This window comes from Doryrhamphus excisus, linkage group LG20, assembly GCF_037039965.1.
Source record: "Doryrhamphus excisus strain RoL-2023G ecotype Guam linkage group LG20, RoL_Dexc_Guam_v1.1, whole genome shotgun sequence".
NCBI classification, from domain to species: Eukaryota; Metazoa; Chordata; class Actinopteri; order Syngnathiformes; family Syngnathidae; genus Doryrhamphus; species Doryrhamphus excisus.
The window spans coordinates 12,312,362-12,324,489 of NC_136376.1; the positions used below are offsets into that span (position 1 = coordinate 12,312,362).

The 12,128-nt window shown below is 43.2% G+C and overlaps 1 protein-coding gene across 4 annotated transcripts in view; it reads left to right on the plus strand.

The window, feature by feature from the left end:
- The window catches only part of mcu (mitochondrial calcium uniporter), a 70,654-nt gene extending 58,548 nt beyond the window's left edge, over window positions 1–12,106 (plus strand). For all 4 annotated transcript variants that reach the window (XM_058058169.2, XM_058058168.2, XM_058058171.2 and 1 more), the window contains 7 exons: window positions 4,298–4,361; window positions 7,959–8,129; window positions 8,487–8,591; window positions 8,662–8,822; window positions 9,360–9,563; window positions 10,946–11,062; window positions 11,148–12,106. In XM_058058169.2, the coding sequence (XP_057914152.2) occupies window positions 4,298–4,361; window positions 7,959–8,129; window positions 8,487–8,591; window positions 8,662–8,822; window positions 9,360–9,563; window positions 10,946–11,062; window positions 11,148–11,228 (903 nt within the window). In that variant the 3' untranslated portion in view covers window positions 11,229–12,106. The remainder of the gene's footprint in view (window positions 1–4,297; window positions 4,362–7,958; window positions 8,130–8,486; window positions 8,592–8,661; window positions 8,823–9,359; window positions 9,564–10,945; window positions 11,063–11,147) is intronic.
- The last annotated feature ends 22 nt before the right edge of the window (window positions 12,107–12,128 follow it).

Genomic DNA, 12,128 nt, shown 5'->3' on the forward strand with positions numbered 1-12,128 from the left:
CATTCATTTTTCCTTCTATCCTGACTAGTCTGCCAGTTCCTGCTGCTGAAAAACATCCCCACAGCATGATGCTGCCACCACCATGCTTCACTGTAGGGATGGTATTGGCCTGGTGATGAGCAGTGCCTGGTTTCCTCCAAACATGGCGCCTGGCATTCACACCAAAGAGTTCCATCTTTGTCTCATCAGACCAGAGAATTTTGTTTCTCATGGTCTGAGAGTCATTCAGGTGCTTTTTGGCAAATTCCAGACGGGCTGCCATGTTCCTTTTACTAAGGAGTGGCTTTCGTCTGGCCACTCTACCATACAGGCCTGATTGGTGGATTGCTGCAGAGATGGTTGTCCTTCTGGAAGGCTCTCCTCTCTCCACAGAGGAACGCTGGAGCTCTGACAGAGTGACCATCGGGGCCTTGGTCACCTCCCTGACTAAGGCCCTTCTTCCCCGATCGCTCAGTTTAGAAGGCCGGCCAGCTCTAGGAAGAGTCCTGGTGGTTCCAAACGTCTTCCATTTACGAATAATGGAGGCCACTGTGCTCATTGGGACCTTCAAAGCAGCAGAAATGTTTCTGTATCCTTCCCCAGATTTGTGCCTCAAGACAATCCTGTCTCGCAGGTCTACAGACAGTTCTTTTGACTTCATGCTTGGTGTTTGTGCTCTGACATGCACAGTCTACTGTGGGACCTTATATAGACAGTTATTATATTTCCAAATCATGTCCAATCAACTGAATTTACTGCAGGTGGACTCCAATTAAGCTGTAGAAAGATCTCAAGGATGATCAGTGGAAAAAAGATGCACCTGAGCTCAATTTTGAGCTTCATGGCAAAGGCTGTGAATACTTATGTAAATGTGATTTTTTTGTTTTCTATTTTTAATAAATTCAAAAAAAGTCAAAAAAAACTTTTTCACATTGTCATAATGGAGTATTTTGTGTAGAATTTTGAGGTAAGAGATTAATTTAATTCAGTTTGGAATGAGGCTGTAACATGACAAAATGTAGAAAAAGTGAAGCCCTGTGAATACTTTCCGGATGCACTGTAGATCAACAGCTAAGCGCTAAACACAACACGTAACTTTGATATGTTATTTCCAAATGCCCTAAAGGCATGCTGGGTTGGTAAGCAAAGAGCTACCCACAGCATGCCTTGCAGTATATATGGGTGTTTAGAAATGCCCGGTGGGCCGGATTAAGACGCATGGCGCCCTCGTGCTGCAGTTTGCCTATTTCTGCTCTAGTCCTTACTAAAGTGAATTCTTTAATATGCATTGGATGCATTTAGGCACGTCTGACCAATTGGAGCCATGTACTTACTGTTTTAACGCTTTTCAACATAACATCATTACATTGTTAATGTAGCCAAAGAAGCATAACAGGGGTTTCTAGTTTCTTTGTTTTCATCTGCCCAAAACTCAATTTATGCAACAAAATAGCTACCTTTGTGTGGACACTGACTTAGTTTGATTCCTTTAGACGACAGAGAGGTTCCAATTTACATAACTGACAGGCAGTCAGGAAGTACACGCAGTGAAATGCAGCCTAAAGTAAAACGCAGTGCAGATGAGGAGAGTGAGATGTTGAAACCAGCACATCAGGATTCAGAGGGGAGGGGGAGGCGAGGGGCAACCCCCTGATTCAAAACGAGGGATTCCTTTACTGCAGTAATCAGCAGTCTCCCCCTCCCCCTTCCCCTCCCTACCTCCTCCCAAGCTACCATCTCCAACACACATGGAAGTCACGTTTTAAACGCGGGTGGGGTGTGTGTCTGCTGCAGGCCACAGTGTACGCAGCAGCACATGGTTGGAAAACGCAAGCGCACTCGTGACTCTCACTCTAGCCATCATCTATCTCCATCGCTCCCTTGCTGCTGTTCCATTTATCCTCACATTCTGTCATGTCCTTGTTGCCTCCCTTCCAGATCATCTGTCCGTCCTCCTGTTTGTACTCTGCGTCTCTTTCTCCCACTCTTTCAGTCGTATGACATTGATTCCAAGGTTGCTGTGCTATTGACTGCAGCTGCGCTCTTAAATATTTCACGCAGCATCTCGGTGGCTGCGTGCTGAGGGAGTGAGGGGAGGTGGGAGTGTGGGACTGGTGGTGGTGGTGGTGTTGGGTTTGCTTCGCTCAGACATTCTGCAACTGCTGCTGACAAGCAGGCTGGTGAACAGACGGGTGGCCAAACACACACGCCAGCTGCAAGCACACATACATTTCTCGCCACAGATGGACACACGCACATGCGTGTCATCGTCATATTTGCGTATGTCCATGATGCCACACATCTGAAATCTTTCTGTGTAGCTTAAAGATGATGAATGGGTGCTCTTTGCAGAGTGTGCAGCCGAGCTACACCATTTTACATCCGCCTTTTTCAGCTTGTCATCTGATCGGCAGCCTAATCATTGTTTGGACTCCCATGATACGGAGACACTAATCAGCATTCTCAGTCGGGACACTGAGAATTTGTGTGTGTTTGTGTCTCCCTAAACACAAATACATGCACTGACAGTTTGTTATCCTCGGGAAAAGCATCTTAGCTTGACTGCAGGTCTCAACATACAGTTACTGCTACTACATGTTATGCCTTTTTAATGACTCATATCTGATATCACATTCATGAACTGAAACAACTCACATGCTAGAAACACAAAACACAACACTTTGTCATGACTGCATAGTCGTACTTTCTGCTGTCATCCATGCAATAGACGCAGGTTTGATTCCCAACAACCAGCTGTTGGCAATGTCCAGTGCCTGTCCCCAACCTAGATAGGTTACAGGATGGGCATCTGGTGGTAAACCCTGTCTATGTGTCACTGACAGGTGCTTTTTGATGATTTTCATCTCTGTCCAGTATGCTTACACTGCCGGATAATGCCATGATGAATTTGGTCACTGGGTATCATCTTTTATAATTATTTTGCATTCTTTTGCACATGGCTACAAATCTGTGCTCATTGGGACCTTCAAAGCAGCAGAAATGTTTCTGTATCCTTCCCCAGATTTGTGCCTCAAGACAATCCTGTCTCAGGTCTACAGACAGTTCTTTTGACTTCATGCTTGGTGTTTGTGCTCTGACATGCACAGTCAACTGTGGGACCTTATATAGACAGTTATTATATTTCCAAATCATGTCCAATCAACTGAATTTACTGCAGGTGGACTCCAATTAAGCTGTAGAAAGATCTCAAGGAGGATCAGTGGAAAAAAGATGCACCTGAGCTCAATTTTGAGCTTCATGGCAAAGGCTGTGAATACTTATGTAAATGTGATTTTTTTTGTGTTCTATTTTTAATAAATTCAAAAAACATCAAAAAAAAACTTTTTCACGTTGTCATAATGGAGTATTTTGTGTAGAATTTTGAGGTAAGAGATTAATTTAATTCAGTTTGGAATGAGGCTGTAACATGACAAAATGTAGAAAAAATGAAGCGCTGTGAATACTTTCCGGATGCACTGTATGTATACATACAGCAGGTGATCCACTATATTTGCCTTGGGATTCTTTTGGAGACATCTCAGAGCTGCCAGTGTAGATTGGAACCCTGCATTCATGTTCTTGATTGGTCTGTGTTATTATGGAATAAGTAGATACAGTAGATGTGTGTGTTGGCCGAGTCAATGAGACAAGTCAATCTTCCTGAGGTGCACTGGATGCTGAGCTCAATAGTCATATCAAATTCTCACTTCACCCTAAAGGCTCAGTGGATGAGTTATTGTGTGCTTGATGCGCTGTTTGCGCTCCACGCAGACTTCCTGCATGCATTGCGTGTACAACTTTATGACAAATTGCACCTTTTTGACTCCTCATTGTAGCATCAGGAGCAGCAACAATGTGTCATATTTATCTACTGCGCATGGCATAGCATAAATCAGAAAGGTTTCCCACTTTTTGTGCATTTTTGTTTGGATCTCTTTTGTCTCATAATCACCACACTCCACTGAGGAAAAGGGAAGCTCCATTTAACGGCGTAAATGGCGAGATCGATGCGCTGCAGAAAGCGTCACAAGCCGTGTGATTTAAAACGTGCAGCGCATACACACACTTCTACTGTGCAACATAAAAAGTGGGGGGGGGCAAGGGTTTCCCCTGCTTGTCTGCACCCCCCACCCCTTTCCCCACTGAGCACTGAGGCATGGACTGTATCTAAGCTGCCTCTTTGCCATTCACTGCAGTGTGTTTTGCTCTGGAAACTGGTATTCATATATATATACAGATGTGTGTATCATGTTCAGCTTTTTTACTATCCCTACATGACTAATGAATTAACCAGACCAATTTGTCTCCCTGCCTGCAGGTTTGGAGGGGCTCCCCATCATGGCATAGTCAGAGAATGTTGTGTTCCCCCGCTGCTTCCGAGGGTAAGTTCTCACTTCCTCTCAATTCGTGTGCCAATCTACCGATCTCAGGTTCCCTTTTTGGAGGAAACCCCTCACCTCACCTCTGATCCTGTCTGGAACAAATTGTGCTTTAAACCCACAGCAGAGCCTGGTGTCGAAGCTAGCTGTCTTTATAGAAAATCTCTCAGGGGTGCATCTGCTTGTCTGTGTGAGGACTGACACCAGGGACAGGTGGGAGTCATGAAAAGTTAGAAGGTGAAGAGTTGCTGATTTGAACTTAGTCAGCTTTAATAGCTGCGGGATTGTGAGATTGGAGATACGATAAAGGGAGTAAGGAGAAGTGTAGAGACGCTCAGAGGCGGTTGAGAAATGAAAATCGTGTGTCTCTGTGTATTTGGTGGCTATCCAGAATAGTTTGGCCCGGCTGGTGCCGCCTGTGCCAGATGATGATGTGCTGATTCACTGCAGTGGTCCTGAGGAGGAGGATGAGGTTGCTGTGGGTATCGCAGCAGCACTGCAGTTTGGATTACCTCCTCACTTTGGATGCATTGCCCTGCCATTAGGGCCCACTCATGATGTGAGTGGTGCTGGCAGGTTCCAGTTACAGGCCAGTAATGTTACCATCACCATCCAACCCTGACGTGGTATTGGATGATCTTTCCATAGATCTCATTTTGCCGCAATGAAATTTTGTTGTGAATAAATTGTATATTCTTGAAGTTGTCAGACTTATCACGCGGGTATCATTTAGAGCTCTAAGCGTGTCCATGGGAATACAAAACATCAATCGCTGGCTTCAGTGAATTGACATTACTGATCTGAGAGGGAAAGGTCAGCAATATTGTATTGTATGGATCTTCGAGGCTTGGCACCGTATAAAGTGGGCTTATTTTGATGAAAGTCAACTTTTTCATGTGCACTCCATGTAACTGATCACTTGATACGGTTCCATTTCCTTTACAGCAGGGGTGGGCAAACTACGGCCCGGGGGCCACATGCGGCCCACCAAGCGTTTGAATCCGGCCCGCCAGTTGCTTTCTAAGTATTTCAACTTTTAACATACAAACTGGCAACATGACTTGCAAGTCTTATTTAGTAAAAAAACAACAAAACTGTCAAATTAAATGACGTAGTTAGATGTGGTGTGATGTTTAAAGTGCTCCTGAAAAAAGGGACATGAAAACATACAGCTGATAGTATATAACACTCACAGATAAAATTAGACAAAAAAAAATTCAAGGAAAATTATAAGTATAAAATAGTGTGTGTGTTAAATATATATATATATATATATATATATATATATATATATATATATATATGTTCTGGCCCCCCCGGACAATTTTGTTTCCTCAATGCGGCCCACGAGTGAAAGTATTTGCCCACCCCTGCTTTACAGCAACTTTTCTCATGGCCATGTAAACATGAGAGCAACATGTTTTTGATTACCACTATAAAGGTGTTCTTTGGGTTACTGTGATGTGATGTCAAGTCCAATCTTAGACCTAAATCAGCCATCAATAGCCATTTCCCATATTTTGTGGGAAATATGGGAAAAATAATCATATTATTGGCTGCACGGCGACCAAGTGGTTAGCATGCAAGCAACACAGCTCGGACACCCGAGATCGATTCCACCCTCGGGTGGAGTTTGTATATGTGCCCTGTGACTAGCTGGCGACCAGTGCAGGGTGTACCCCGCCTCTCGCCCGAAGACAGCTGGGATAGCCTCTAGCACCCCTGCGACCCTCGTGAGGATAAGCGGTAGAAAATGAATGAAGGAATAATCATATTATTATGCTCGCGACAACCTGACAAAACTCACATCATACCAGGGGAAGTATCCACCCAAGTCGATGCAAGACCACAGAAAATAACTGCACTTAGAGCCAGTATGAAAAATCCAAAGTCCATCCATCCATTTTCTATACAGCTATTATTGTTTCAGAGAAACCCTTGCCGTTTTATTTCACTTAAAAATAAGACTCTTGTGTTCATTCATTGTTTGTACAGTTAAGCTGTTTTATTTATTTGAAATGGAGTCCTGTTTTCCTTTAAATGCAACTCAGGTGTGTTGCAGGGTGATGTGCAGCATTTCATTACATTTGATATTCATATGAGCTAGTCTGTTAAAAGAAGGTTTGGACATTTGCAATGTGAAAAAAATGGACCTTACTCAATTTTAATTGAAGTACCCCTGGCCTAAATAAAGTATACCTAAATTAACTTCTAAGACAGTCACACACATAATACATTAAGGACATACAATATACAATTCATTGATCGTGGCGTAAAACTATCAAACTGAGCATACAGAGCCATTCAATATCTCTTTCAGGGCTCACTTCCAAATGTACAAACCTCATTATCTGACGCTTTGGCATCATTTAACTCGAGCATACAACATTGTAACAATTTGAAATGTAAGCATGTTCTTTATTAAAACATAACAGTTGTTGATTATCACTACCATGCTGTGAAATGTACTTCATTTTATCAGTCAAGGCAGAACTCCATCGGCTGTGACACTATTATTGCTACAACAATTGTGTGTCTGGCAAATTGTCCTTGTTTAATTGCCTCCACAAGTGTAGTTACGTAGCACAACGCAGGCGTCTATAACAGGGACGCTTTCAGTGAAGCTCAGTCAAATGCAATGACAATGTCCTAGCTATGCCAACATTCTCACACCACTCTTCCAAAATAACGACATGTCTGTCAAAGTTGTCTCGCCTGCTAGAGGTCGGATCTTGGTGTTCTAGTTTTAGAGAGCAAAAAACAGCAGCAGGAGAGTCTTCCAAAGCCCATAGTAGCACCGTTTTTCATCAAAGTGAAAGTAGCTGTATGTTTACTCTTAAACACATAAAGTTCAGTATGCTTGAAGTCAGCAATGCAATGGGTACCATCCATTGCACACATTAAATTATACTACAGGCAGTGTGGAAAAAGCGGCACATAATTGTTATGTCATAATAATAATGCCAAAATCATCGATCAATAGTCCAATCCGAATTCATAGCAATGCGTCAGCAATCCAATAAACTTTTTATTTTTTTATTACTTCCTGTAGCTGGCATTGTCCTGTATGAATGTGTTCTTGAAATCTGCTGTTGCGGTCCCTCATTGACCGCTGAAACATCTCAGCTGGGATACTGTGAATTTCGTCCTGAAAACTCTGTTTTAACTCATCCAGAGTTCTTGGTCAAGTCCAAAGTTGTAAAAACGTCGGACCTCCCTCTGTCTGTCAAACCAGCACCGTCTGTATAATACATTTTTATGGCTAAGGCACATTGTTCCAGGCTTACTAAAATGGCGGAGTGTTTCACTTTCAGCCTTTTCTCTTTATATTGTGTGGGTTTTTTATTTTGCTCAGTTTTTTTGCTGATGTTTTTTTTTTAAAAAATGTTATTCATCTGGAGGGCCAACTGGCCGCCACAAATGGCCCCCAGCCCACGCTTTGGAAACCCCTGCTTAGTTAAGTCACATGGACTGTACAGCTGCTGCGGTGTTGCCCTCTGCAGGCTCTTAACCCCCATTTAACAATGTGGGTTAATAATAACATTGATAATAACGATAATAATCTTGTTATTATTTGTCGGACTTTGTCCTCCCTCACAGAGGTGACCGTGGTGTATCAGAATGGCCTGCCAGTCATCTCAGTCAGTTTGCCGTCCAGGCGAGAACGCTGTCAGTTCACTCTCAAGCCTCTCAGTGACTGCGTGGGAGTTTTCCTCCAACAACTCCAAGCAGAGGACAGAGGCATCGATCGGGTAGCCATTTACTCCACAGGTACACACGCACACATTGTGTCCATCTCCTCTAGTAGATTACATACATACTGTCCATGCCCTTCCAAGTGTATTCTGATGCTGTTAAGTGTTCCTGCCGCTGCAGCTTCACATCAGAATGTATAATCTCATTGTATGTGTTCAAGCGCGCTCACTCCGCTCCAGTGCCTCATTATACTAGAACAATCTGCACTCTGAATTTTTCTTTCAGCGTGCAAGTGCTTCTGCTTTCCCCTCTTGTGATAATCGCTGTGAAACGAGGCCGATGGTCAAGAGAGCTGGAGGGTGTATGTGGAGTGGTTAACCGGCATGGATCCCATCGCTCCACTTTTACACCATTTGTCTTTTTTTTGTGCAGACGGAGCCAGGGTTGCCTCCTCCACAGGCATAGACATCCTCTTATTGGATGATTTCAAGCTCGTCATCAACGACACCACGCATCTTGTGAGGCCACCAAGGAGAGGTGAGGGGAGTCCGTCACTGGGGTATTCTACTTTATGTCTAACATGGATGGACATTTGTCTTTTGCTCAGAGTTGCTGCCTCATGAAGAGACAGAAAGGCTGAATGATGTTAAGTTCCTGGTGCAGCAGCTCTACACCACCCTGCGCATTGAGGAGCACCAACTCAGCAAAGAGCGTGAGCTGATTGGACGACTGGAAGACCTCAACTCTCAGCTCCGCCCTCTAGAGAAGGTCAGTTGTATTATATTATATACATTATGTCCAATCACTGATATTGAAAATGTGATTTTTATGAAGGTTTTTCATAAAACATGCATACAGTAGGTGTTTGAGTGATATTTTTATAATGTTTGCAAGGACTTGGGCTCTCTTCCAGTACTTTTGGAAGGCAATGTGTTTTACCAATAGTGTTGTATCACAAAGAATGTATGAACTTAAAAGTGTATTACTTACCTTTCAATGTATTGGTTTCTAAATCAATATTGTTTGAAATCACGGTTGCTTTATTTATAATCCTTTTTTTCTAGGGAGGCATATTTTAATTGTCTTCTGTTTAAAATGCCTTTACAAATGAGCTGATTAATGAGCCTCATTGTTTTGCCTTAAAGGCTCTAAAGTGGTGTCGAATGAAACTTAGCCCCAAGTAGGAGCTGCTTTGTCCTTAAAATGTTTTTGATGGAAGTATATTGACTTCACTTGAATTCTCACAAAATGTTGTGCCATGTTATTTGCTGAATGACTTCCTCCTCCTGTTTGCTTCATGTGTAGGTAAAGCAAGAACTGAGTAGGAAGGCGGAGCGGCGTACCACTTGGGTGCTGTGGGGCGGCATGGCATACATGGCCACCCAGTTCGGCATCTTGGCCAGACTGACTTGGTGGGAGTACTCCTGGGATATCATGGAGCCCGTCACCTACTTCATCACATACGGCACAGCCATGGCCATGTATGCCTATTTTGTGCTCACACGCCAGGTAAGAGAATTTACATTGATATAAATTCAGGAAAAGGGGAGACACGGTCTTGAAATGGAAAGGCAAGGATGGCTCATTCAGAGTACGAAAGGGGTCACTGAATGATTTGATGAGCAGGAAAATGATGTAAATCATATTTGGCCTTTGCAGTCACCCCAATTACTTTCTATTTTGGATGGTCTTTCTCTGTGGGCTCCACCAGCATCACCACAACATCATTTGGAAGAATGACCTCCCTTTGGTTCCTCCTCTAAAAACCTTTTTACCGACCAGTTCCACTCCTGTTCCACCTTGCTGCACCATTAGCAAGCAGCACACTAACCACAATGGACTGATGAATATGAAACTAGAACAGCCGAGATACTGTCGACACCTCTGGGCCTGATTGAAATTCACACGCAGGTGAAATATATAATAAACATAAAAGTTAGTAGTTAAATTTCACTCATACACATCAAATAACAATAAGGGGTTAAACAGTAATGTACATCAGGCTAATGCAACCTACTACACAAAATGGCAGATGTGTTATTCGGCCCCATTCTCTTGTTTGCGCTGATGTGTTGTTGTCCATGCTTGGAATAAGGCATGATTCCCCAACCGTATTCTCCCAGCCAGACTCCTATCACTTCCATCGTGCATAGGCTGTGGTTCATTTACAAAGGAGGTCGACTCCCAAGAAGGAGAATAAATAGTGATACAGAAGTAAAACTGACATAACATGTACTTTAGTCCTTCATTTACCACGTTCAATTAGTTCCAGACCCTACTGCAAAATGTGAATTTCCCCTAAGTAGTAAGTAAGTAAGTAAGAAGTCAAAACATTCCAGACGGAATGGGAAGAGAACTTTTTTTCCAGCCCATCTTGTCAGAGAGGCCATGGCTGACTTCATGCAGTGTGACGGTAATGTAATATAATAATCAATGACCTGCCTAATGACCAGAATATTTCATGGAACTTGTCTTCCAATATATTTTGACTAATAGTAGGCCATAGTCAAAAATCTTGAAAATTATCAGGGGTGCCCAAACTTTTTCATACGTACCTCTTTATATATGTTTGATTATGTGAGCTATGGAAAAATACCACACTTTCCCCAAAGGAATTATTAATGTATCTATCTGATATAAAAAAACAAATAGATCTTACTTAACAATTGTAAGATGAATAATTATGACATATATTTTTGAAATTCTACCACATTCTTGTGAGATCATACACAAAAGGCATGCATGCTGAAAACACATTACAGAATCCTAGTTTTACTGGTTTTAGCTATTTAAAATCCTGACCTTTGATTCATTATAAGTAATTCATAAATCCATAATCTGATCTGCCAAAGAAGGCTTCATAAATTGTTGCTTCCCTTTCTAACCTGCAGGAGTACGTGTACCCTGATGCCAGAGATCGTCAGTTTCTGCTCTTCCTCCACAAGGGAGTGAAAAGGACACGCTTTGACATCGAGAAGTACAACAAGCTGAAAGATGACATCGCTGAGGTACATTTGCCTGCAGCGTGTCTTTTGTCAAATAACTGTTGGATTTACAATACAGTACATAAAATATCTCCATTCTTCCTGTCAGGTGGAATTGGATCTGAAGCGTCTTAGGGACCCACTCCAGCTTCAGCTCCCAGTACAACAGCTCACTACTGGTAAAGATTGATGGGAAGAGTAACCTCCCTCCTCTCCCAGTGTTCCCTTTTCTATCCCTATCAAAAACCACTCGTCTCCCCTTCCCCGCCTTATAGTCACCCTACCCGCCCCCACATCTCTCTTGCATCCCCCTCTTAAAGCTGGGAGTTTCCCCTCTTTCTTGTCCACTTCCCTGGCTGAACCAACTGCAATGGAAAATTCCAAGATGCATGGTGAGCTGAAAATCTCCCAGTGATGGTAATGATGATGATGGACAGCCTGCAGTGAACCAGAGGGGCAAATGGGAAATGCTACCTTGACCCACCAGGAGAGAGCATATGCAAAGGGGATGCCATTGCTATGTGTGTGTGTGTGTGTGTGTGTGTGTGTGTGCGCGTGCGAGAGACATCCAGGCAACACCAACCTTCACCATTCAGCGAGTTCCAACACACACACACACACACACACACACACACACACACACCTGCTGGGAGCAGATTGTGTGGAGCATCTATCCCACACGTTAAAGTTTACAAGCAAGTCTTGGCCTCTCCTGGCTACGGCTCAAAGAGACGTCATCTTCCTGTGGCTGAACTCTGCTGCCTCTCCACACTTTGGCCACGCCTCCTCTCCAGGTTGACAGACAAGCTGTTCGTTCTCACGTGACCTTTTGACAGGAGTCTGCCTCGCAACCCATTTCCTCTTCCTGTGGCAGCCCAGCCTGCGCAAGTATGCGAGTACTACCGACAACAACATCACTGTGTTTTCTTTTATTCAAGAAAAATATTTTGGCACTTTTTATTTTGAAAGCCATAATATATTTGTTATGAAGTAAATATAACTCTCTCTCTCTCTCTCTCTCTCTCTCTCTCTCTCTCGCTCTCTCTCTCTCTCTCTCTCTCTCTCTCTCTCTCTCTCTCTCTCTATCTAT